The 27,195-nt window shown below is 36.6% G+C and overlaps 1 protein-coding gene across 2 annotated transcripts in view; it reads left to right on the top strand.

Annotated features, from left to right (window-relative positions):
- The first annotated feature begins 300 nt into the window (after nt 1-300).
- Nucleotides 301-27,195, top strand: part of SLK (STE20 like kinase) — a 56,593-nt gene continuing 29,698 nt past the window's right edge. Inside the window, exons 1-4 of one of the 2 annotated variants that reach the window (XM_030334120.2) lie at nt 301-562; nt 19,859-20,023; nt 22,198-22,246; nt 22,597-22,746. In XM_030334120.2, the coding sequence (XP_030189980.1) occupies nt 413-562; nt 19,859-20,023; nt 22,198-22,246; nt 22,597-22,746 (514 nt within the window). In that variant the 5' untranslated portion in view covers nt 301-412. The remainder of the gene's footprint in view (nt 563-19,858; nt 20,024-22,197; nt 22,247-22,596; nt 22,747-27,195) is intronic. The other variant, XM_030334121.1, reaches the window with a different exon arrangement.

Raw genomic sequence — 27,195 nt, 5'->3', positions numbered from 1 at the left:
CCCGGAGTGGCCGCCGCCCCAGGAGACTCGCCGTGACACGGGCCTAAGCCGCGGCGGCCGCGGACGTCCGGACCTCTCGGACCGGGTCGGGTCGCGGCGAGCGTCCGGGCAGGTGCCGCCCCCTGAGGGCCGGCCGGGCGCGCGGCGCCTACCCGCGCGGCCCGCGGGCAGGGCTCGGCAGAGGGGCCGCCCGCGCAGCACCCCCCACCCCCCCCTCCCGCCCGTGGGCCGGAGCCCGAGTAGCGCGCCCCGCCCTCCCCGGGCACGGCCCGGCCCGGCCGGAGCGGCGGGAGCCGGGAAAGCCCGCGCCCGCCGCCGCCCGCCGGGCTCGCGCGGCGAGGAGGGAGGAGAAACTTTGCTTTTTATTGTTGCTTTTCGTGCTTAAGTGCGAGGAACTCTGCCGGGAGGAAAAATGTCCTTCTTCAATTTCCGTAAGATCTTCAAGTTGGGGAGCGAGAAGAAGAAGAAGCAGTACGAACATGTGAAGAGGGACCTGAACCCCGAGGAGTTTTGGGAAATTATAGGAGAACTGGGCGACGGAGCCTTTGGGAAAGTGTACAAGGTAAGAAGGAGAAAACGGGAAGTTGCACTTACTTGTAAGACAAAACAGCCACCGGTGCGGAGTGGCACGAGGAGTTCTCGCTCCCCTTGTCCCTTCCCTGCCTCTTGCCCCTTCTTTTTCACTTCGTCAAGGTGCGTTAGAACTTTATTTGGGTTTATCATCCAAGGAGTAGCTAAGACAGTGGAGCGTAAGGTTGAACAAAATGGGGCCTGCATGTAGCTCAAAGAGAGATTGCTAAAGGGAGGCCGGGTTGCAGAGGCTCCTCTGTCAAACTTTAAAGGAAATGAGGTGTTCTTTAATTTAAAGGAGGGGTCTGCCGATAGCCCTCAAGTGTTTTAAAATCAGACACTCAGTGTGCTTTTCAGTGGATTTATGTTTGTTTACGAGCTGTTTGCGTTCGTTTAGGTATGCTTGTGCCGAAGCAGTTCCCTCTTTAGGATCCAGGGCTTGTATCTGGTTTTATCTGTCGCTAGTAAGTACATAACCCATCTTCTGAGATGAGAGCAAAGTGCTCCTTGCAGGCTCGTCTTCAGTGGGTTGCTTGACAACATGCTATAAAATGGAATGGAATTTCTGATAGAACAGAAATTTTCCAGAAAGAAACCTGCATCTGGTCCTGGTTTCTAAACATAATTACAGCAAGCGTGGAGTAGAAGTCACTACCAGCGCTTAAAAAATTTAAAAAATACGTACACACCCATCTTTATATATATATATATATATATTTCAATAGAAAGAGTTTTGATGTTGCAACGTGAAGGCATTAATGTTAACTGTTATTTCATAAGCAGTATATGAATGATGTCACTGGAATATTTTCATCCTGAAGGGTGAGGTTTTTATGAGACACAGTTCAGGAGGAAGGACCCACAGGGTTGCCTAGAAGTGAAGCCATAAATAACTGACGTTTACACAGGACTTTGTAGTTTTCAAGGCACTTTCTCATAATTCGGCCCCCGCCAAAGGCCTGTGAGGTAGGCAGGTCAGTGGTATCTACATTTCACAGATGCGGACACTGAAACTCAGAAATGTTTCTAAGTCACCCCAGTCAGTCTAGATTTGAACTCCCAAATTCTGGCCCTGTGTTTACTGCTGTTTCTCACTTTAATGTCCATTGGTAGAAATGATAGTATTTTTCTCCTTTGTAAGCACCATCATACTTTTGCCTTTGCCCTGCCTCACATGCATCTCACAGCTCCCAATCCTTCCCATTTTCCACTCAGGCTGAAATAGCCACTCCTCTCTCTGTGCTTTCAAAACACATTGTCACACGGCTGCTGTAGCATTTGTTACATATTATAGTTAATGATAAGAACAGGCCCAAGATTGTGATATACAGTTGGGTTCATCTGTTGCCGTAGCTCATAGTGCATCTCTCTGTATTAATTTGTTGAATTGAAAGAATGTATGTTACCTGCATGTGAGTTCTGTGGAAGCTTTCATACTCTGGGAAAATTGGCGAAATAAACGTGCGAGTTTGTGTGGAGGGTAGAATATGGGCTGCGGCAAGAGCTTACAGCACAGTGTAAGATACTTAGAGTACAATGTAAGAGCTTTTAGTGCTGTGGGAAGATCACTCTTGGGAGTCAGGAATTGGGTTGTAGTGCTGGCTGTCACAAACCAGCTTTGTGGTCTTGCACCTTCCTTTTCTTAGCTGGAGAATCATGGATATCCCTAAATGTTTGTTTAGCTTCCTTCACTTCGTTAACATTACTGTGAGTATGCAGTTACCTAAGGCAAAAATAAATCCTCAAGGCACCTGGAATGCAGTAGTTAGAACGTGGTAGGTGATTATGAACAGTTTTCGTGGTATAAATGTTTTATCAAATAGAAACAGTGTAGTATTGAGACCCTGGCTTTGGAGTTGGACTGTATCTGGGCTCTCTCAAGTAGCAGCCTGTGACCTTGGACAAGTTACTCAACTGTTCCATGTCTCACTTTTCTCATAAGACTTGCTCCTCAGTCTGTTGAGAATTAAAGGACTAAATGTAAGGCATATGGGAAGGGCTCAGCAAGTGGTAGGAATTACTATTATGTTTAGAACTCAGAAGCAAGATACTGTTTGGGACAGGAAAAGAGGCCTATGAAGATACTAAACCGTTTTCTTGTTTTCCCAGGGCACAGACAGATTGTGGGGACATACTCATAATGCTCAGTGATTTAATTCTTTAATGACACTTTCTGCAAAATGCAACACATCTTCCTATAATGAAACATCAATTGAAAATTTTCTGAAAAATAAGCAACTTACTCTATATAGTTGAACACTGTAAAATTGTGTCAAAGGTAATATTTGTGGGCTTGATGACTATTTTAGTGTGACATTTGAAGAACGTGAGTTCTTTGCATTTTACTTTTTCATTTCACAATTCTGTGCTTCTGAGGAATGAGCTCTGAGATTTTATTTTAAAAGAAGATTTAAAATTTAAACTTACCTGGCCTGTTGTGCAACTTTTTCCGAAAAACTTTTGTTTTCCAAGATCTCTAGAAATTCTGAATCTATATATTTCCTCTGTGTGGACGAATAAGCTATCAAAGCTTTATATCATACATACAGTAGTATGCGGTAGAAAACTTTCAAAAATTGATTCAAACTATCATTTGCTTGTAAAAATTAGTAACTGTCACCAAGATTAAATGGTAAATAGGTAATCATCTTGTGTATATAATTTAGTTTATTTGAAACATTTTTTTCTATCATATAGTTGTATTCCTTCCATTCAGTTCAGCACTATATAACTGTAATAGTTACTTTCTCGTCTGAAAAATCTTCACTATTTTAAACTTATTTTCGCTTTTTAATGTGGTATTGACATATAAACAAAGTTATGTAATATCACAATTTTTTATGTTTGGATTTTTGTTGCTTTTAACAGAAAAAAAAATGACATAAAGTTACGTATTAAATGGAAGCTGAATTACTGACCGTGTGCTGGATGAGTGATTCTTTTTATGGCTCTGATGGGCAAGTGCCTTTTTAAAAAAATAGTGAAATACATATGTGCTGTTCATTTTTATCGCTTAGACCTGTAGTTTATTTCCATTCTCAGAAATAGAAGTAGAATTGGGTTATAGAGTAGCATATCTTTAATTTCACTAGTGATACCAAACTATATCAATTTATGTTCCCACTAGGAACGTATAAGAAGTTTCTTTCTTTGTATTTTTGCCTACAGTTGGTGTTGTCAGAATTTTTAATTTTTGACAATCCAATGTTATGTTTTTCATTATTGTTTTAATTCATCTTTCACTATTAATAAGTAATTCTTTTCATAGGTTTATTGGTAATTTGGATTTCTTCTTTTGTGTTCAAGTTTTTTCATGTTCCTATCGGATATCCTTTTATTGTTTATTTGTAGTATATTCTGGATTTTAACCATTTGCTGGTTATAGTTATTGCAGATACATTCTTATTCTCTGGCTTGTCTTTTCAGTTTCTTTATGGTATCTTTTTATGAACAGGAAGTTCTTGATTTTAGTGTGGTGTAATTTGTCAATTTTTTTCTTTTCAGTTAATACTTTTTGTATTATGTTTAAGAAATTATTTCCTAACCTGAGATCATGAAGATAACCACTTGCATTATCTTCTAAAAGGTTTATAGTTTTGCCTTTGACAGTTAGGTATACAACCCACCTGGAGTAGGTTTTTGTAAATGGTTTGAGGTAGGGGTCCAATTTCATTTTTTTCCTCATCTGAATACCTAGTTATCCCACAACCCATTATTGGGGGCAAACTATCTTCTTACTGCTCTACAGGGTCCTGTCTATTATGTAATGTATCTGTCTCTATGATCTTGATTGTCTTCATTGATGTGTTTCTGTTCCCATACCAATATCTCACCATCTTAAGTAGGAAAGCATTAAAATAAATTTATGCTAGAGTACAGCTTCCTCATGTTCTTCATCAACAGTGTCTAGTATATTCTTGGCTCTTGGTGCTTGTATGGATATTGTAGAAATAGCTTAAGTTCCACAAAATTCTACTGTGGGTTTTTTTTTTTTTTTGAGGGATGATTTTGAAATCAATTTTGAAAAAATGAACATCTCTATGATATTGAGGCTTCCTATCTGTGCATATGTTTTCTCTCTAGGTCTTCTTCAGTATCTCTCAATAATAGGTTATAAATTTTCTCCCTAGAAGTCTTGGGAGCTCAAACTACTTCAAGAGTGTCTTAAATGTTTTGTTTTTCCTATTGGAGTTTCCTCCTTGATTTGGTTGTATACAATCATCAGTAAGTCTTCTGAGAAAGGATCCATGAAAGGTACATTTTTAACAATGTTGGCTGTTTGAATATATCTTTATTATAATGTCATACTTGATGTATAGTTTGGTTATAGAATTCTAGTTCAAAAATAAGGGTTTTTTAGAATTTTAAGGACTTTTTCCATTCATTCCCTCTTATCTTCAAGCGCTGATGTTAAAAGTCCCATACCATTTTGTTTAGTGATTCTTTGCGATCTTTTTCTTTTCATCGGTCTTAAGGTTCTCTTTTTATTCTGTTTATGGTGATGTACTTTGATATAGGTTCTTTTCCCCCTTTCATCTTGCTGGCCTCTTGGTTAGTTATTTCAATCCAAAAACCTGTATTCTTTGATCCTGTGACTTTTTTTTTAATGTTTATTTTTGAGAGAGAGAGAGACAGACAGACAGACAGAACACAAATGGAGGAGGGGCAGAGAGAGAGAGGGAGACACAGAATCCAAAGCAGGCTCCAGGCTCCAAGCTGTCAGCACAGAGCTGAACGCAGAGCTTGAACTCATGGACTGTGAGATCATGACCTGAGCTGAAGTCAGAGGCTTAACTGACTGAGCCACCCAAGCGCCCCAAGTCCTGTGACATTTTTATGTGTAATTTATTTGAACCACCCCTCTAGGTAGTGGTTCTTGCTATGGTCTCAGGATTTCCGTTGTTTCTAAATTCAGTAGGTACTTATATCATATTTGTATTCTCAGGGGCATTTGAGACAGTTGACCAATTCTTTATTTTTTATTTATTTATTTTTAATTATTCCTTTTTTTTTTTTTTAACGTTTATTTATTTTTGAGACAGAGACAGAGCATGAACGGGGGAGGGTCAGAGAGAGAGAGGGAGACACAGAATCTGAAACAGGCTCCAGGCTCCGAGCTGTCAGCACAGAGCCCGACGCGGGGCTCGAACTCACGAACCGTGAGATCATGACCTGAGCCGAAGTCGGCCGCTTAATCGACTGAGCCACCCAGGCGCCCCTTGACCAATTCTTTAAAAACCTCAACTTTTGGTTTTTAGATCACCACATTCTTGATATTTTTCCCACTTGTGTCTCTACTCCTCAGATGCTTTTGCTGGCTCTTCTTTCTCTTTCTGACTTTTAAGTGTTGGGATTTCACAGGACTTGGGTGTAGGTCCCCTTCTCTTTTTCTTTTCCTATGAGAATCCATCTTCTCCTATGGCTTCAGTTACCATCTAAATGCAATTTATGTCTCTACCCCAAGGCCTCCCTTTTGAACTCCTGACCCATGCAGCCAAGTATCTGTTAGAGATTTCCACTTAGATATCTCATAGTTTTCTTAAACAACAAGTCCAAAACATGAACTAATTGAACTCGTGATGTCAGCTCTGTATTTGCTTCTTTTATGTTTTCCATTCAGTAATTGGCATCTCTGTCTACCAGTTGCACAGACCAGAGACCTGAGGTCATTCTTAACACCTCCTTCTTCCTTACTACCAAACCCAATTAATCACCAAGGCTTGTTAATTCTATCTATTAAATATTTCTTGGGGCACCTGGGTGGCTCAGTCACTTCATGTGACTGACTCTTGTGTCTGACTCTTGATATTTGCTTAGGTCATGATTTCATGGTTATGAGATTGAGCCCCATGTCAGGCTAGTGCCTAGCATGGAACTGCTTGGAGTTCTCCCCCTCTCTCTCTACCCTAGCTGGCACGTGCTCTCTCTCTCAAAATAAATAAACTGAAAAAAAATTTTTTTAAATATTTCTTGAATCTGTCTCCTTTCTTCACTGTCATAATACTAGTCAAAACTGCCACTACCTAGACTTTTGCAAGTTATTGGTTTGTTTCAGGCTTCATATATATGTAATCATACATGTGTTCTCTTGTGTCTGGCTTCTTTTGCTCCACAGTTTCATTTTTTTTTTTTTTTTTGTATAGGTACCCATTTGTACCAGCACCATTTACTGAAAAGACCATCCTTTCCTTACTGCTTTGTGGTGCCTGCATCATATATCAAATGTTCATATATACATAGTATGTATTTCTATGATGTTTATTATTTCTTTAGGACAGATTCATAGAAGAATTGCTAGGGCAAAATAAATGATCATTTATCAATGGTTGCTGTGAAATTATCCTAGAAAGGTTGTGCAGATTTATTTTTCAATTAATTTTTAATCACACAAAGAATTTCTATTTATTGTAAAAATTAACTTATTAGAAATAAAGTTAGTTTTCTTTGACCATTACTCCAATTATTGTTCCTTCCATTATCTCCCTAGTTGTACCTATTATTATCTGTTTCATGTACATGTTTCCATATTTTTTTATGTACTTATGTAGATGTACATAGGTTCTACCTACTTAGACAACCCAACAGTTGGTCTTTTTCTGTGCCTTTGTTCCTTAACTTGAATTCAGTGTTAGCCCTTATCCTTTAAAAAAAAGTATTTACTTTTTCAGTAGGCAAAAGAGTATCAGTTTATTTCATTTTCCAATTTTTTTGATTTTACACATTTTAAAAATCTATCCATATTCTAATAGAGTTTGTTGATTTGTAAATATTTTTTATGTACTATGGAAATGAACACTTTATCATAGATGCTGCAGTGTATAGTTACCTTAGTTTATGGTACTTTTAAAAAATTTTTTTATATTTATTTATTTTTGAGAGTGCACGAGTGGGGAAAGCACACAGAAAGACAGACAGACTCAAGCAGGCTCCAAGCTCTGAGCTGTCAGAGCAGCACCCCATGCAGGGCTCAAACTCACGAACCATGAGATCATGACCTGAGCCAAAGTCGGATGCTAAACCAACTGAGCCACCCAGGCACCCCTTTTTGATATAAAGATGTATTCTTTTCCTTATTCTACAAAACCTGTGAATATGATACTTTTTTTTCTTTTTGCTTTCGTGCTTAGAAAAACCTTCCCTACCCAGAAATTAGATAAATGTTTATCTATATATTCTTCTAGACTTCTTGATAGTTCAGTTATAAGGAATTTTACTTTTTGTTTATCTGAAATTTAATTTTCTCTGTGGATTGATATGAGGCTCTCTTTCTACCCAAAAAAACTAATAATGTAATCATTTCCAGAAATTTAAATGCTATTATTTTGAAAATATAGCAAAGTATAAAAAATACATAAAAATAATTCTACCATCCAGATAACTTTTGTTAGCGATTTTTTAAAAACTCAAGAGGGCATTAATATGGTTAGATTTTTGAGCACTATAAAAAATGATAAAATTGAAAAATAAAAGACTTCCCACCAGTTCTTTTTCCCAAATGGGAAAGAATTGTCAAATGGGTTTGTTACTGGTAGTTATATTCATATTATAATTCTGGAACTACTTTTGTATATATCATAGGAATATTATAGGATAGAGCAAATGAGTTGTTATGTTGATTGTTTTGCAAATATTTATTTATTTTTGAAAGAGAGAGTGCAAGCAGGGGAGGAGCAGAGAGAAACAGAGGGGCAGAGAATCTGAGGCAGGCTTCAGGCCCTGAGCTCTGAAGCAGGCTCTGAGCTGTTAGTGCACGTGGGGCTTGAACTCATGAACCGTGAGATCATGACCTGAGCTGAAGTCAGATGCTTAACTGATCAAATCACCCAGGTGCCCCGGTATATTGATGTTTTAGAAATTAGGGTTGAAATTCTGGGAAAAAGGAGTTAGAAACTTGGAAAGGAGAAAAGATAAGAAAGAACCCTGTGATGTTGATTTTTGAATTGGAAGTTTCAGTTTGAACTTGAGATAGTACACACACACACACACACACACACACACACACACACGCACACATTCCTGTTTTCCCTGAAATGGCCTAGAAATAATTATATTATAACTAGCATTCCCAGCTCTTGGCTTCTAAATACCATTCCACAGTAAAAAGAACCAGGGCTCATTGAAATGGCTAATCCAGGTCTGGGGTAGGGAAGTACAGAAATAATTGAAAAGTGAAAGCTTTCCCACTAGTCCTTTTTTTCCCAAAGGAGCCTGGAATATCTTATACCAGAAAGCAAGGACATGCTCAAAAATTAACGGAGACATGCCAAATGTTCAGGGTAGTTTGAACAAATCTATCAATGATAAAATAACAACTTAATAGAATAATGGTAGTTAATATATAAAGATTGATAAGATTGGAAAAACCACTATTTTGCAACCACACTATAATAATTTAGGCAAAGATTATTGACAGATGCTAAGATCGTTGTGTGAAGAGTTTTGGGGGAGCAGGATTTATATACATGGTTTGAAATTATCACCCTTTAAAGGTACTTTTTACAGTAGAGAGATCTGATGGATACTGTCTTAAGTGATCAAATCTAAGGTTAATCACCAGTAATAGGACAAAGTGTCATTACGTGTCTTCTAATGTAATTTGATGAGAAATATATAATCACCTAATGCAGTATTCTTGTCAAAAATAGTTAACTTGAATCTAATATGAAGAATAATCAGACAAATCCAGATAGTGGGACATTCTACAAATAAATGGTTTGTGTTTTTTAAATGTAAGCAATGAAAGATTTTTCAAAGACATTTGAGGAAATTTAAATATGGAGTATATATTAGGTATATCAATATTAAATTCTTTTGGCATGATAATTGTAGTTATGTTGGAAAACATCTTTGTTCTTGGTGGACATATGCTGAAGTTTTGGGAAGTGGAATGTAGCTTACTTCCAGATGGTGTAAGTAAAAAAGGAATGCCTGTATGTGTGTGCTTGTGTGTACATATCTATATGTAAAATGTATGTGTATGTATGCTTTGTGTGAGAATGAGAGTACCAACTGTGACAAAATGTTAACAATTGGTGACTCTTGGTGAGGTGTATAGGTATATGAATGTTTACTGTTCAGTTCATTCATTTTCTCTGTAGGTTTGAATTTTTTAAAATAAAGTGAGGGGTCATATTTTATCGTTTAAAAATTTTTAATTGACATACAACATTATATTAGTTTCAGGTGTACAACACAATCACTCTATATGTGTAAATGTTGAAAGTAATCACAGTAAGTCTAGTTAAGATTTGTCACCTTACAGAGTTACAAAAAAAAATTTCTTGTGATGAGAACTTTAAAAATATTTTTGTCATGTTTATTTATTTTTTTAGAGAGAGAAAGGGAGGGAGGGAGGAAGGGGCAAAGAGAGAGAATCCCAACCAGGCTTGTGCTGTCAGTGAGGAGCCAATGCAGGGCTCAGATCCACAAACCATGAGATCATGACCCAAGCTGAAATCAAGAGTCAGACGTTCAACCAGCTGAGCCACCCAGGTGCCCCAATGGTGTATTACATGTTTAAAAGTTGTTCTGTGCTGACAGCTCAGAGCCTGAAACCTGCTTCACATTGTGTGTCTCCCTCTCTCTCTCTCTCTGCCCCTCCCCCTCCCTCCCTCCCTCCCTCCCTCTCTCTCTCTCTCTCTCTCTCTCTCTCCCTCTCCCCCTCTCTCTTCCCTTCAAAAAAAATTAATAAAAATGTTAAAAGTTGGTAAGAGACTAGATCTTAAAAGTTGTCATCACAGGGGTGCCTGGGTGGCTCAGTTGGTTGAGCATCCCGACTCTTGGTTTCAGCTCCTGTCACGATGTCATGGTTTATGAGTTTGAACCCCGTGTCTTCTCTTTGTTGACAGCACGAGCCTGCTTGGGATTTCCCTCCCTCCCCCCCTCCCTCCCTCCCTCTCTCTCTCTCTCTCTCTCTCTCTCTCTCTCCGCCCCTTTCCCACGGAATGTTCACTCTTTCTGTCTCTCTGAAAATAAATAAGTAAACTTACAATACAGCATTGTTAATTCTAGTCACCATGCTGTACATTATATCCATGTAACTTATTATTTTATAACTGGTAATTTGGTACTTTTGACCTCCTTCCCCCATTTCTCCTACCCTTACCCCCTGCCTCTGGCAACCACCTGTCTGTTGTCTGTATCTGTGAGCTTGGTTTTTTGTTTGTGTTTTTAGATTGCACATATCAGTGAGATCATATGGTATTTGTCTTTATCTATCTGACTTTTTTCACTTAGCATAATGCCTTCAAGTTCCAACCATGTTGTTACAAATGGACCCACATAACCTGGGTCATACTTTTAAATACTCTTCTGCACCATTACTTTATTACACTTAACAGTTTCCCTTTTCACATTTTCTTTCTCCCTCCATATATTCATTTTTTCTCTCTCTTTTTCTATGAAAGGAGAAAGTCTCCTTTCAGTCAAGTAATTATTTTTATATCATGCTGTTAAAGTTATTTGGCATTTATTAAATATTATGCTTTCTACTCAATACCACATGAAGTCTAAATTCCTAGCACATAGACATTTATGTTTTAAAGAGGTAACTGAGACTTAGGATTGTAAAAATAACTTTAACATGCTGGCTTTTCTTTTTTCTTTCCTTGTAAAATTCATGGTGAGTTCCTTACCTTAACACCATGCATTTTAGTCCTTTATAATTTTAGATTTCAGAATATTTGTGTGGAAATTATCATCCCTAATATATAAAAACCTTTATTTTTCTTGAAATAAGTGAGAAGACTGTGTGATCTGAGAAGTGGTGAAACATTTTGGAAAGTGCAGATTTAGCCAATGTTATCTTATTATTGACATCATTTTGTTGGTGGTTATCTTGACCGATCAAAGACTAAGTTTTGAATAAATAACCAGAACATGGGATGCTTGAGTGGCTCAGTCGGTTAAGCATCTGATTCTTGATTTCAGCTCAGGTCATGATCTCAAAGTTTGTGAGTTTGAGCCCCACATGGGGCTCTGTGCTGACACTGTGGAGTATCCTTGGTATCTCTCTCCCTTTCTCTCTGCCCCTCTCCTGCTTGCATGCATTTGCTTGCTCTCTCTCAAAATAAGTAAATTAACTTTAAACAAAAATAACCAGAACAATATAAGTAAAATGGTGTTTTGAAATATAAAGAGAATATAAGGTGTATTCCTTTCACTTTTGCAGAATTGAGAAAATGACATTAAAATGGTTTTTTGAGAAAGGATTTCTGTAATATTTTACAGAAATTATGGAAAGCGCATGTACAGTCAGTACTCATTATTTGCAGATTCTCTATTTGTGAATTTGTCTGTTGTTAAAATATATTTGTAGCCCCAAAGTCTGTACTCAGTGCTTTCAGTCATTTGCATGTATGTGCAGAGCTGCAGAGAGTGAGTGTGCACATTCCCAGCTGAGATGTAACAGAGTGACACTCTGCCTTCTTGTTTCAGCTCTCACACAGCTTTGACCGAAGATGAGAGACAGTAGAGGGCAGTGCAGTGTAGTGTAAGAAGTCTGGCTTTGGTCCCATTTGGATGGGATTTGAATTGTAACTGTACACCTATTTTGGGGCTGCCTCAAGCAAGGCACTTCTGAATCTTGTTTTCTCCTTTGTAAACTAAAGAGGATGGAATCTCCCAGGATGAATTATTTTTAGGATATAAGGTTATAATCTATATCAGGTATGTTTGTTTGTGTACATATTTCTCCTAGGAGCAATGGGTCAGTATTTGCTAACAGTGTTCATACCCATAACTACTTTATGTCTATAGCGACTTTAGAGAACATAACTACCACAAATAATGGAAATCAACTGGATGTCTTTACTAAGTGATGTTGAATAATTTTACTTATTTGACACTTGTTCCTATCAAAATCTTACCAGGACTCTGAAGAGATCACTAGAATTAGCCTATAATCGGAAACAGGTAGGAAACAGGTAGCAGTAGTATCAAAAGTCAAACCGTATGTTTTCTTCAGTGCTGTTTCCTCTCTTCTCACTTAACAGTTCTTTGGAACTCTAGATATTTATTACCTAGATACTTCATACTACTCTGTTCCTTCATTCTCTCGTCTGTCACCCTGATCAATTTTAGAAGGATTATGCCAACTATTAAATTATTGTTTTTCAGCTCCAAACACACCCTTCTCTGCCCTGCTTTGTAATACTATTGTGAGATTCTGCAGAACTCATTTCTACCTTGCCAGATGCTCACTTTTAAGTTTCACAAGTACAGGGTGCTAGAGGGAGGCTGCAAGGTGGAGGAGGAAGAAGGGACTCGCGCCTTTCTCTCTGTTTCTTGAGGGCTCCCTGTCTGCTTTTCTGTTAGTGTGACCACCATTCTGGTGGAGTTCTTCATCCTAGCAACAGCAGTTTCTCTAGATAGCAGCAGTTGAATCCAGTTAATAGTTTTTCCGGTACTCAAGAGCTGGCCTCATCATAACCCTTCATAACACCAGCTGCAGTTGGCTAGCCCCCCTTCCTCAAAAGGTACCCCAGTCCCATAGGACCCCTCTTCCAAAATCAGAGAGGTTGACACCAGCTGAGCAGCACTCTCCTCAGGGATCTGAGTTTCAGCTGTTTAGAACCTTCCCTGCAAGCCTCTGGGTTTTAATAATTCCAGTCTCTTACCTTGAATCTCTAGTCCTGTGGGTGGTAGCTTTTCCCTGTAGTTGTTACATCCCTCATTTTTCTCATTCTTTATCTTTTTAGTTGTCTACATATCAACATAGTTAATGATGACATTGTCTCTATTAAAATATATTGATTTCTTCCTGTGGTGGGGCCTTTTCTGATACAAAGATTAAATAAGTTAATAAGTGGAGAGTGCAGAGAGCAATGTTTGGTGCAAGGTAATTACTCAGGGAATAATATCATCTAAAGCTTAATGGATATTATTATATAGACTATCATACTTGGAAGAATTAGAGATTTTTATAACCTGTTTCTTTGCAAAACACTAAAATTTCCAGTTTAACTACATAGCTCAAAAAACATAATCATTGAATTTATTAATCTTGATATGCTTGTCATCTTCTCGTGAGGTCTAACTTAACTACCCTATTTAAGTTGTAACTTCTTCCCTGTGTACCTGCCCACTCAGCCATCTCCTCATCTTTCTTACTACCTTATTTTTTCCGTAGTATAATTACTAATATATTCTTTATTTCCCTATTGACTATCCTCTCCCCACAGTTATAAGTATCATGAGGGCAGAGAGATTTTTGTATATTCTTTATATTGTCCGTATCTGGAACAGTACCTGACACATAGAAGGCATTCAATAAGTATTTATTGAAAGAATGAATTGATTTTAGCAGATCAACTCTTGAGTACACTTTCAGTAGATCTTTATACTGTGTTTCTTTCCTACAACCATGTTTGTGGAATGTTGTGTTTGTGTTTCTACAGCTCTGGCTAGTGTCTTGTATGTAGTTGATGTTTATGAACTATGATTTTGATTGTTTGGTTTTTGTATTTTGTTGTGGTTGTGTATCTTTATACACTGGACAGTTAGGGTCTTACCTCTTGGTAGGAGGAGGAATAAATACCTTTGAACTCTCAGCCTTTAGACAAATCATCCAAATCAGTAAATCACTCTCAGTGATTACTGAAGTGATTGAATTAATTTCTCTCTCTTTTTATTTTTTGTCTTTTAGATTCTTTTTAATTAATTAACTTGTTCATTTTTATTTTTTGGTCTTCCCCTTTTGATTGACTAACACTTCTGTGTTACTAAAAAAGTCATCTATATTTTCTGTGCTGGTGTTTCAGTTGCCAGCTGAGAATTGTATTGAAATATATTTCTCATTATGTAAGTATGAAAGAGCTTTAGAAAATGTAGGAATATAGAAAGAAAATAAATGAAGGTTTAAAAATCACTTATATTCTTACCACCCAGGAAATAACCACTGTTAAAACCAGTGTAATATAAGAGGATATAGTTTTTACCCTGCTTCTTTTAGAACATGAAACCAGTTCAGGAAACTCATTGTTTTCCCTGCAGTCACTTACTTGTTTATATAATGTAGCCAGGCTTTATTCATGATCCATGAAAATAAAAACATACTGATTTTTAAGTGATCATGACTGATCTTTGAAAACTTTTTATCAGAAGTTATATCTTATTTATCTATTTATGAGAGAGGGGGGAGAGAGAGAGAGAGAGAGAGAGAGCGAGAGCGAGCCAGGGAGGGGCACAGAGAGAAGGAGAAAGAATCTCAAGGAGGATGTGGGGCTCAAACCCACGAACTGTGAGATCATGACCTGAGCTGAAATCAAGAGTTGGACACTTAACTGACCAAGCCACCCAGGCACCCCAGTTATATCTTCTTTAAATTAATATCTGGGTATTCATTATTCCACTATTAACATTTGTTTAGTTATTACATTAAATCTTTATATGAAGAATTTTTGTGCTTTTAGTTAGGTGAAGCTGTTTCTTTTTTTAACATTTTATTTGTTCAAAGTATAGTTTCACACATTTACCAGTATTTATTTCAATTTTGATTTTCTGAGTTCTCTAGAACCAGATCCTGATGAGTAATCAAGTTATTTCCAAGCAATAATGTAAGAGACACTATATTTTCTTAAGTTTATTTATTTTGAGGGTGGGGGAGGGACAGGGAGAGAGGGAGAGAGAACCCCAAGCAGGCTCAGCACTGACAGTGCCCCACTGTGGGGCTCAAACTCAGGAACCATGAGATCATGACCCAAGCTGAAGTCAAACTCTTAACTGAGTGAGCCACCGCAGGCACCCTGACACGCTTTATTTTCTAATGTTACTTTCATTTATTACTTATAGTAAACCAAGTGGTACCATTGTTGGCTTAATTTTATCCAGAGGAATGGAATAATGAAGTTTGTTACTATAAAGAAGTTTAGAGAGGCTCCTGGCTGGTTCAGTTGGAAGAACATGTGACCCTTGATCTTAGGATTGTGATTTCAAGCCCCATGTTAGGTATAGAGGTTACTTAAAACTTTAAAAAATTTTATTTCTTAAAAGAACTTTAAAGGTTATCTAGTGTTAATTATTTTTTCCATTCCATTTACAAGGCACATCTTTAAAATCTTAAAGGACATCAGTAGAAGTGTGCAGAAGCAGGATGACTTTTAACCCCACATGGTCTCCTAAGGGCTCATATATTATAGTGTTTCTGTTCAAGGACAGCTCCTCTGGTCTTTTTCCTCCCAAAGTATTACAGTAAAATAGTGAGAGAATGGCTTACCTCTCACTGGCTTGTTTCCTCTGGCTCAGAAGACGATGAATTCTAATTATCATTGGCTCCACTGTAGTCTCTTTCTTTGAGAGACAAACTTGATACCATGTTTCGCTAGTTGTGACAGACTTTTTTACTTTTTGACATCTTTGGAAGGGATATGTCTTTTATCCAAAGATGCCTTCGTATTTTTGTTGGCCAGGATGGAAGTCGTGCTCTCTTTGTCATTGCCTGTGCATTGTGAACTTAGTTGTATCCCTAGTGTCATGTAGTTGCAGCCCCTTGATGTTTCAATCAGTAAACTATTTAAGTGCCTTTGGAAGAAAGAATGTGAGGACTGATTGTTATCTAAAAATCTTGTAGCACCTGTGTTAAGATCAAGACAGTATCAGTATTATAATTGGAAAACAGGAGTCTATGGTTTCAAAGAAAATTTTGGTGACAGTAGTAGGGGAGCACTCTTAAGAAATGCTGCATCACCAAAGCTTTTAATGGCCAGAGAATGATGTCCTGTGGAAAAACACAGACATTAGATAACTGAGTGACAAAGTGTTTCAGAAGTGTTCAACTTAAATACCAAAAGGCGTTTAATTTCTTACGTATGCACAAGGAGAATGGATACATATTAACCATCTTTGTCTGAATGTGTCCAAAAGAGCTCTTTAAAAAGGTATAAGAATTCAAAATGATAAAATCTTGTCATAGTTTAATTGGCAGATTTTCTTCCTTAGTGGAACATAAGATAGTGGTGCATCTTAAAAGGCATCCTAGATTTGACAAAATGTGGTAGATCAGACTATTCTTGTAGAGCGGTAGTGATGACCAGTATAAAGTTCTCTTTTTATCCAAAACATATTTTCTGAACCCTGAGTCTTAGGGTTATTTAGTTATTTAAGTAGTAATTAGTATTACTTTTTACTTTTGTTTTTTCTTAAGTAAAACATAGCAACAATCTACTTAGGAAAATTACCATATACAGGCTGATACCTGCTTTATCTTTTCATCATCATTTCCAAGGTTAGATAATAGATCCCTAAGAAATCTCCCGTATACTGATACAATTTTTGGTACTTTATTGCATCTGTAAAAATAATCCATTCATTTAAAAAATTCAAACAGTATGAAAAATACAAAAAAAGTAAAAAATACTTGAAACTCCACCATTCTCACTGATGATGTCTCTCCAGATACTTCTTGTGCAGCTATTTGTATGTGAAAGTGGATGTATACTTTCTGTAAAATTGCTTACCTCTCATGTTTAGCAAGTTGCCTTTGTTCCATTCAGTGTTATATTATAGCTATTGTTACATCTGAAATATTAATTGATTAGTTATTGACTTTAATGGCTGCATAATTTTCCATTGTAGAACTGTGCTGAATTATTTAAGCAGGTTCCTGTTAATGGACATTTATGGTCATTCAGTTTTCTTTACTCTAAATAGTGTGTTGATGAATATTTTTGTGTATGCATATTTTTTATTTTATAAAATTATCTCCTTATGATAAATTCTTAAAAGTAGGATTTGGACATTATATATTGAAATTTTTATTAGTAGCTTTTAAAAGTTTGGTATTTTTTTATTTTTTTAAATTTTTTTTTTCAACGTTTTTAATTCATTTTTGGGACAGAGAGAGACAGACCATGAACGGGGGAGGGGCAGAGAGAGAGGGAGACACAGAATCGGAAACAGGCTCCAGGCTCCGAGCCATCAGCCCAGAGCCTGACGCGGGGCTCTAACTCACGGACCGCGAGATCGTGACCTGGCTGAAGTCGGACGCTTAACCGACTGCGCCACCCAGGCGCCCCAAAAGTTTGGTATTTTTTTAAAGGGTAATAATAGATGCAGTTTTGCTGAAGCAATGATAATATATAATATTGAAATGTCTTTTAAAAACCTACTTAGTATTTTAAGATCTGATTCCTAATTTTTAAACAAATGATCTTGGCTCCTGTAGCATACTTGGAAACCTTTCATTTATAATAAATGGAAGTGAAAAGTTATTCAACCAAAGAAAGAAAATGGAAGAGTTAAAGTACTAAGTACAAAGAAAAATATAGAAAATGGAAAGAAAAAGAAAGAAAGAAAGAAAGAAAGAAAGAAAGAGAAAAAATGGAAAAGTTAACGTACTAAGTATAAAGAAAAATAAACTGATGGAAAGATAGGAAAACTGGAAAGGGTAATAGAATGATTCAGATAAAGACAGGGCTTTGGAAACAGACCTAGATTTGAATCCTGATTTTGCCTCTTACTGCATGACCTTGGGGAAGCTTTTTGATTTCTCCAAGTTTGTATGTCCCCCTCTAAGGATAATAACATATCACATAGTTGGTGTGAGGATTAAATAATAGGAATAATTATAGCTAACATTATTGAATTCTTACTATCTGTGGCAGGCATTTTATTCAATGTTTATATGTATTTTTTCACTTGGCTAATACTTATCTTAATTTTCACAAACTTTACAAACTTGTGCGATGTTAATATGTTTTACTGATAAGGAAACTAAAACAGAGAGATTTTTTAAGTTGCCTCAGGCAACATAGTAAGTGGCAGAATCAGAATTTGAACTTTGACCAGTAGAGCCTGCAGTGTAAAACACTATTCTATGTGTATACAAAACACTTAGCACAGTGCATAGCATATGTGAGTTAATATACATGTTGAGGCTATCTTTTAAAAATAAGCATGTCAAGAGAATGAGAAGACAAGCCACTGACTGGGAGAAAATATTTGCAAAAACATATCTGATAAAGGATTGTTACTCAAAATATATAAATAACTCTTAAAACTGAGCAGTTAGAAAATCAACAGTTTCATTAAAAACTGAGCCAAATATGGGGTCCCTGGGTGGCTCAGTCGGTTAAGTGTCCGACTTTGGCTCAGGTCATGATCTCATAGTTCATGAGTTTGAGCCCGCATCATGCTACGTGCTGACAGCTAACACCTGGAGTCTGCTTCGGATTCTGTGTCTTCTTGTCTCTCTGTCCCTCCTTGCTCACTCTCTCTCTCTCTCTCTCTCGATCTCTCTCTCAAAAATAAATATTAAAAAAAATATTTTTTAAAAATGAGCCAAGTATCTGGACAGACACCTTACTAGAGAAGGTGGCCAGTAAGCATATGAAAGGATGCTTATATTATTATATATTAGGAAATTGCAAATTAAAAAAGGAGAAACCACTGCATACCTTTAGAATGACAAAAAATTCATACTGACAACACCAAGTGCAGGCGAGCATGTGTGGAGCAACAGGAACTCTTGTTCATTGCTGGTGGGAATGCAAAATGGTACAGTTTGGCAATTTCTTATAAAACTCAACAGTCTTACCATATGATCTAGAAATTGTGTTCCTTGGTGTTTACCCAAAGAAGTTGAAAACTTAGGTCCACACAAAAACCTGCACATGGATGTTTATAGCAGCTTTATTCATAATTGCTAACACTTGGAAATATCCAAGATGCTTTCAGTGGATGAATGGATAAACAAACTGGCACATCTATATGTAATGGACTATTTAGTCCTAAAAAGAAATGAACTATTAAACCATGATAAGACATGAAGGAAATTTAAATGCATGTTACTAAGTGAAGGAAGCCAATCTGAAAAGGCTACATACTGTATGATTCCAGTTATGTGATAATTCTAGAAAAGCTAAACTGTGGATGCAGTGAAATGATCACTGGTTGATAGTGGTTAGGAAAAAGGGAGGGATGAATAACCTGAGCATAGAGGTTATTTAGAGCAGTGAAACCATTCTGTATGATATAATGGTAGATACATATCATACATTTGTCAAAACGCATAGAGTACACACTAAGAGTGAATCCTAATGTAAACGTGGTCTTTGGGGATGATGTGTCAATGAAGGTTCATCAGTTGTAACAAATGTACTACTGTGGGGCAGGATGTTGATAATGGGAGAGGCTGTGCATTTGTAGGGGCTGGGACTACATGAGAACACTCCAGCTTTGCTGTGAACCCAAAACTACTCTAAAAAGATAAAGTTTATTTTAAAAAGAAAATAAAATTTAAAAAGTCAAGTATACATTATAAGTGTGACACTTGTGATGCTTTCATTTTTAGGCTCAGAATAAAGAGACCAATGTTTTAGCTGCTGCAAAGGTGATTGACACGAAATCTGAAGAAGAACTTGAAGATTACATGGTTGAGATTGATATATTAGCATCTTGTGATCATCCAAATATAGTCAAACTTCTAGATGCCTTCTATTATGAGAACAATCTTTGGGTAACTATTTTCTATTGATATTATTATAAGAGCCAAAATGAGTTAATTGTCTGAAAGAGATTTCTAAGTTGTGGTAGTCTATTTTATGTATTATCTCTTCTGTTTTATTACTTATGTTACTTGAATGGGAGTTGATCTGATGAGAGGGTCATTAACAACATAATTATCCTAGCTTCAGCAGATGTTCAGATGAATATTTCAAATGTTTATTTCTGAGAGAGACAGAGAGACAGAGCACGATCAGGGGAGGGGCAGGAGAAAGGGAGACACAGAATCCTAAGCAGGCTCCAGGCTCTGAGCTATCAGCACAGAGCCTGACGTGGGGCTGGAACCCATGAACTGTGAGGTCATGACCTGAGCCGAAGTTGGACGCTTAACCAGCTGAACCACCCAGGCGCCCCTCAAATGAATATTTCAAATTGTACAGTATTTCATGATTGTTTGACATTGGACCCAAACGGAGAAACTTGGTTAAGAATATTAAATTTTCTAAATTATGAAATTAAATGAGTTCTCTTGTTTGTAATTTAAATTTAGGCATTTAAATATTTTGGAAATTTGTTTTCTTAGAAATTGTTTTAAATTTCTTATCCTAAACTTTTTGTAAATCGTAATAAATTACAGAATACTTATTAGAAATATTAAATATTTATTTTCTATTCACCAGACTCATCTTTGAATAGTAGTAGCTAAGGCTGAATATATAAATTTTGTTCATTTTTAGAAAACATTAGGCACAAGTGCATATAGAAATAAAATATTTATTATAATAGCTGGTCAACCATTTGCTCCAAACTGACACTCATTTAATCAAGATGGCTTTCTGAAATGGAGTTTCTTTTCTCCTTGAAGGACAGTGTTATGAGAGAAATGCTAAGAGTATGTAGTAGAAGTAATATCTGATTGGAAATCAAAAGCCCTATATTTTTTGATCCTGGTGTTGCTATGTTGAATAAGTCAGTTAACCTTTGAGTGTATATACTCATCTATAAGATGAGTAATGACCTATTTTTCAAAATGATATAATGAATTTGAAAACCATCTGTAACTGGCAAACACCTGTAAAAAAAATATGAGTATTGTTATACAAAAGGGAAAAAGCAGGAAGCTACACAATTTGACAAGCTAAGTAATTAAAAAAACTATCTTAGGGGCGCCTGGGTGGCGCAGTCGGTTAAGCGTCCGACTTCAGCCAGGTCACGATCTCGCGGTCCGTGAGTTCGAGCCCCGCGTCGGGCTCTGGGCTGATGGCTCAGAGCCTGGAGCCTGTTTCCGATTCTGTGTCTCCCTCTCTCTCTGCCCCTCCCCCGTTCATGCTCTGTCTCTCTCTGTCCCAAAAATAAATAAACGTTGAAAAAAAAAAAAAAAAAAACTATCTTATAATTATCATCAGTGTGGTGTCCTCTAATATAGTTGTTCAGGGCTCTAGCAGAATGTTCCCGGAGATTCTAATGAAAATGAATTCCTAGATAATAACCAGATAAGATCTTTACCTGAGATTGTTGCAAAATAAAAAGTTGGACAACTGTGAGATATAGTCTAGTGGGAGAGATTAATATTAATTATCTATAATTAATAATTCAATGAATTATGATATATATAAAATTACAACTGTGATGGGATAAGAGAGAAATGTACATGGTGGTATATACCAGGGAGATCTGGGAAGGCCTCCCTCAGGATGTAATCATTGAACTATGATCTGAAGCTTTGTGTATGTCTGTGTGTGTGTGTGTATGTATGTGTGTCTGTGTGTATTTTAACTAAAAGAAGTCTCTTAAGTGTTTTTAGGATTTATTCCTATTAGTAAAGTTAAAAAATAGATTTGATCACTTAAAACACAGTAGTTACATTAAAAATGAGTATAATAAAATCTGTCGGTGGTAATGAGATGGATATATAATACTGTCCTGAATAAAAATTGTGTACCTAGTAATTTTAGAGAAGCAGGGACACTAAAAATGGTGATTTAAAAATGCACATATGTCTACAGTGTGTTCTGTTTGTGTTTTCTCAAAATGTATATCATTAAGACTCTTAACTCTTTAAACAAAAAAAACCCTTTATGGTCAGTGTAATATTGTTTCCATAACCTAGTTATTTATCTTTTTGCTAAATTGAAGAAAAAATACTCACTGTCATGTTAGACACATGCTTTTTTTGTTTGCCTGCAGATCCTCATTGAATTTTGTGCAGGTGGAGCAGTGGACGCTGTGATGCTTGGTAAGCATCTTTTTATTCTTTATTTTGTTTATTTTATATTTTAAGTTATTCTTAAAGGATTTAAAACATTTATACATATATATCTTATTGAGTGAAGTTCAATAAATTAAGAAATCAGCTTAATTACATTTTATACTTTTAAATAATCGTTACAAAATTTCTAAAATGAAATGTTAAATATATGAGGAAAAGTAATCTTTGCAGATATTTAGTTCTTCTAAAATGAATTCATTGTAAAAAAAATAAATTCACTGTGCAATCTTTGACAGTGATGGTAAAGACATATATATTATATTGCTGATGTGTTTTCACTAGATAACAATGCAGATTTGTTTACCCTTTCCTTACAGAACTTGAGAGACCATTAACTGAGTCCCAAATACAAGTAGTTTGTAAACAGACTCTAGAGGCTTTGAACTACTTACATGATAATAAAATCATCCACAGAGATCTGAAGGCTGGCAACATTCTTTTTACCTTAGATGGAGATATAAAGTTGGGTAAGTTTCTTCCCTTAAATAAAACATTTGAATTTGTGCTGAGACTTTGCTCTATATGTATGTGACTTAATACTGTTTAGTTATGGCTTAAATATGTAAAACATGGAGAATTACTCCATGTTAATTTTTTAAATACTTAAATATAAATAAATAGTGGATAAATAATTATTCATTAACTCCCATAGTATAGACAACTAATGTAAAGATGCTTCAAAAAGAAAGGATGGATTTCATTTTCAAAAAGACAAGCTTTAGGGGCGCCTGGGTGGCGCAGTCGGTTAAGCGTCCGACTTCAGCCAGGTCACGATCTCGCGGTCCGTGAGTTCGAGCCCCGCGTCGGGCTCTGGGCTGATGGCTCAGAGCCTGGAGCCTGTTTCCGATTCTGTGTCTCCCTCTCTCTCTGCCCCTCCCCCGTTCATGCTCTGTCTCTCTCTGTCCCAAAAATAAATAAACGTTGAAAAAAAAAAAAATTTTTAAAAAAATAAAAAAAAAAAGACAAGCTTTAAAAAGACTGGTTGGGGTGCCTGGGTGGCTCAGTTGGTTAAGCATCCAGCTCTTGATTTTGGCTCAGGTCTTGACCTTACCTTTCGTAGGATCTAGCCCTGCATCAGGCTCCAGGCTGACAATGTGGAGCCTGCTTGGGATTCTCTCTCTCTTTCTCTGCCTCTCCCCCACTCAATCTTGCTCTTTGTCTCTCTCTCAAAAAATAAATTAATTAAAAAAAAATAAAAAGACTGGTTAATTATTTTTTACCCTAAATTTTTGTATGTAGACTTAATACTTATAAATGTAATACATTTAGAATATGAGCAGATATGTCAGACTAATTTAGTTTTATCTTCATTTCCAAAACTCTAGTGGGTTTCTTTTCCCATGTTTAGTTTTATACTCTATTTTATAAATATGGAATCTTAGCTAAGCTAACAAAGTAGATCTGAAATGGATGCCTAAAATAAGTATTGAGGACTAGAATTTTTAATTTTGTTTTGTACACTGAGGAAATAAATAACTTCATAAGAAGAAATAGATGTAGATTTTAGATGGAAAACGGATTAATTTCGTATGTACACACATACAAATGGAAGATACAGCCCTCTTTAAGTGCCCCCAAGATATGACTTTTTAAAATATTGTTAATGTTTATTATTTTGAGAGGTAGAGAGACAGAGCACAGCAGGCGAGGGGCAGTGAGAGAGGGAGACACAGAGCACAAAGCAGTCTCCAGGCTCTGAGCTGTCAGTACAGAGCCCAACACAGGGCTCGAACTCACAAACCATGAGATCATGACCTGAGCCGAAGTCGGGTACTTAACCAACTGAGCCACCCAGGCACCTTGTAGATACAAATTAAAAAAAATATATATCTAGTGCTGAAGGGGCACCTGGGTGGCTCAGTTGGTTGAGCATCTGACTCTGGATCTCAGCTCAGGTTATGATTTCATAGTTTGTGAGTTCAAGCCCCATGTCTGGCTGTGTGCTGACAGTGCAGAGCCTGCTTGGAATTCTCTCACTCCCTTCTATCCTCCCTCTCTTTCTGCCCCTCCCTTGCTCATGCTCACTTGTTTGCTCTCTTTAAAAATAAATTAAAAAACTTAAAAAAGATAAGTAAAAATCTAGTGATGAAGTCTAAATTTGTGTAATTTGGAAGGACATGGAAAGGACAGAATATATTTAAAAGCCATCTTGATACCAGTGATCATAGTCATTTCACTTCACTTTTTTCATGACATCAAACAGGTATAATTTGATATACTAAATTTTAATCTTTTTATTATGAAATAAAGGTACAGAAAACCACAAGAAATTGTGTAGCTTAGTGATTCTGTAGCATTGTAGATGATAGCTTTGTAACCACAACCTAGGTCAAGAAATAAAACTTTATCAGGCACCCCAGCAGCTCTTCCATGTGTCCCATCTGAATCACTGTCCCTCTCTTCTCCACAGGTAACCTTTATCCTGACTTCTGTAGTAATTACTTCCTTGCCTTTCTCTATGGCTCTATCACCCAGTGCTCATCTCTCAAGTTTAGATGTGCTCATATTTGAAATCTGATTTTCTTTTTAAGTCTCTTAATTTATAGGTCTCCCCTACCGGCCATCTCTTTCTTTTCTGTACATTTTATTTATGGTGTGCATTCCCATGAGTGCCAAAATTGGTTCTTTGGGGGCAAAAAAGATCTTAGATATTACAGTGCTTAGTAACTCTGCAAAGGCCCACGCTACACAAACAGTATATCTGTGGCGTTAAAATTCCGTGGGGGGTAAGAGGATTAGGAAAAAAATGTCTAAAAAGGCTCCTTAGGAGCATGATGATGAAAAAAAGGTTGAGAAACACTGATCTATGAGACCTGAGTGTTGGACCTGTAGAGTTTCCCTCAACCTGCATTTTGCTAATTGCATATTCATGATCATTTGTAGTAAGTTCCTCTGTGTATTTCCTTCAGATTTGCAGATAAATAAGGCCTCATCAGTCTCAAGTTTGATTGTTTGGCAAGACTATATATAGGCGGTTTTGTATCCTTTCGTTGGGCGGCACATATGTTTTGCTTTTACTTTATTTTATTTTATTTTATTTTATTTTATTTTATTTTATTTATTAGCAGCTCTTGATGCATAATGCCTAGATCTGTTCTTTGAGTTGAAAAATGAATTGTCACTTTGTTTTCGTTTATTTTTTGATAATTTTGATAGAATTATTCACCAATTATTTCATTATTTTTATTTATCCTTATTATAAAATTAGGAATAATTATATGAAATGACACTTCCCTTCAACTGTTTGGTTATTCAGGAGTGTAGTTCATATGGAAAAGACAGGAAAAATGGTTGATTCCTTTTTATTTATGTAACTTGGAAGACCATGAATTAGTTCTCTCTCATCCTCAATTAGTGACCAGTATTTTTAAAAATATTAATTCATGAATTTAATTTTGTAGATTTCAAATCTATAATTTTTTTAATGTTTATTTATTAGAGAGAGAACATACATGTGTGCGTGTAAATTGGGCAGGGAGGGAGGGAGAGAGAAAATTCCAAGCAGGCTTCATGCTTAGCACATAGCCTGACTTGGGGCTCGATCTTGCCATCATGAGATCATTACCTGAGCCGATAACAAGAGTTGGGTGCCCCCAGATCTATAATTTTTATCCTTATTGAAGCTTAACATTGTACCATCTTTGGTCAATGGGAGCCTCTTCATGTTGGTATATTAATCTTTTTGATATGACTTTAGTAGCCTTTGATAGCTTCGTTATCAATATCGTGTAACAGTCTAACCTGTTAGGTTGAGATGTTTCAGGCTTGTCTTCTATATTTCTTGCCTCCAACCTGTAATTAGCCATTTCTTTAAGAAGTCCTGGTTTCTTTTAGTAGGATATGGTATTTCAAGATTATATCTGGGGTACTTGGGTGACTCAGTCAGTTAAGCATCCGACTTCGGCTCAGGTCATGATCTCACATCTCCTGAGTTCGAGCCCCACATCAGGCTCTTTGCTGATAGCTCGGAGCCTGGACCCTGCTTCCAGTTCTGTGTCTCCATCTCTCTCTCCCTCCCTCACTCCCTCCCTCTCTCTCTCTCTCTCCCTCCCTCCCTCCCCCCCTCCTCCCTCCCTCCCTCCTCTGCTCACACTCTCTGTTTCTCTCTCAAAAATAAACATTAAAAGAAAAAAAAGACTGCCTCTGAATGTTAGAGGTACTTAACAGTTTATGGATTGGTCATCATTCTGGGCCTTTCTAGAGGACAAAGCTAGGCTGTCATATGAGTTCCTACATATTTTCTGATCAAATTTAGGATAAGATGTGTTTTATTTTCTTTTTAACCTAACCACTTCTGTATTACATGTATATCTCCTTCTATCCTCAGAGTCCTGGTTCTTAAGGACATTGATGATAGATTTATAATATCCCATAATTACTCATTTTAGTCCTGTTTTCATACGTTTAATGCTCATCACTGGTCCTTAATGTTAGTATTCTCTGTGATCATGTTGGTTGTCTGAAGTTCATTCTCTGGTAGATAACTCTGGAAGGGCTCTCCAAGTTCTTATATAATAACAGTTCCACCCATATTTATACTTTGAAGGTCGGTTTTGCTGGATAGAAAATCCTTGGCTTACATTTTGTTCCTTGAATCTGAAATATCTTACTCTTATTTTTCTGTTCTAAGTGTTGTTGTTGGAAAGTCTGATGATAATCTGATTTTATGTCTTTTTCAAGTTGTATGCTCTTTTTGCCTAGATGCCAAAGAATTTTTTTCTTCAAGGACTAATAATTTGACTATACTTTTCTCTAAATATGCTCTTATAATATTTATGCTTTTCACACTGTAGGAAAAATGTTTATGTCAGTTAATTGTAGCATGTAGTACTAGTTGTTTTGAAGTGGGTAGACTGGTTTATTTTAAAGTTACTTTTTTTTTTTAATCAGTTGTGAAGTATTCATGATCTGAAGAT

This window comes from Lynx canadensis, chromosome D2 (genome assembly GCF_007474595.2).
Source record: "Lynx canadensis isolate LIC74 chromosome D2, mLynCan4.pri.v2, whole genome shotgun sequence".
In the NCBI taxonomy this organism is placed as follows: domain Eukaryota; kingdom Metazoa; phylum Chordata; class Mammalia; order Carnivora; family Felidae; genus Lynx; species Lynx canadensis.
The sequence above is the reverse complement of the archived record's forward strand: the minus strand, read 5'-3'. Positions and strand labels throughout refer to the sequence as shown.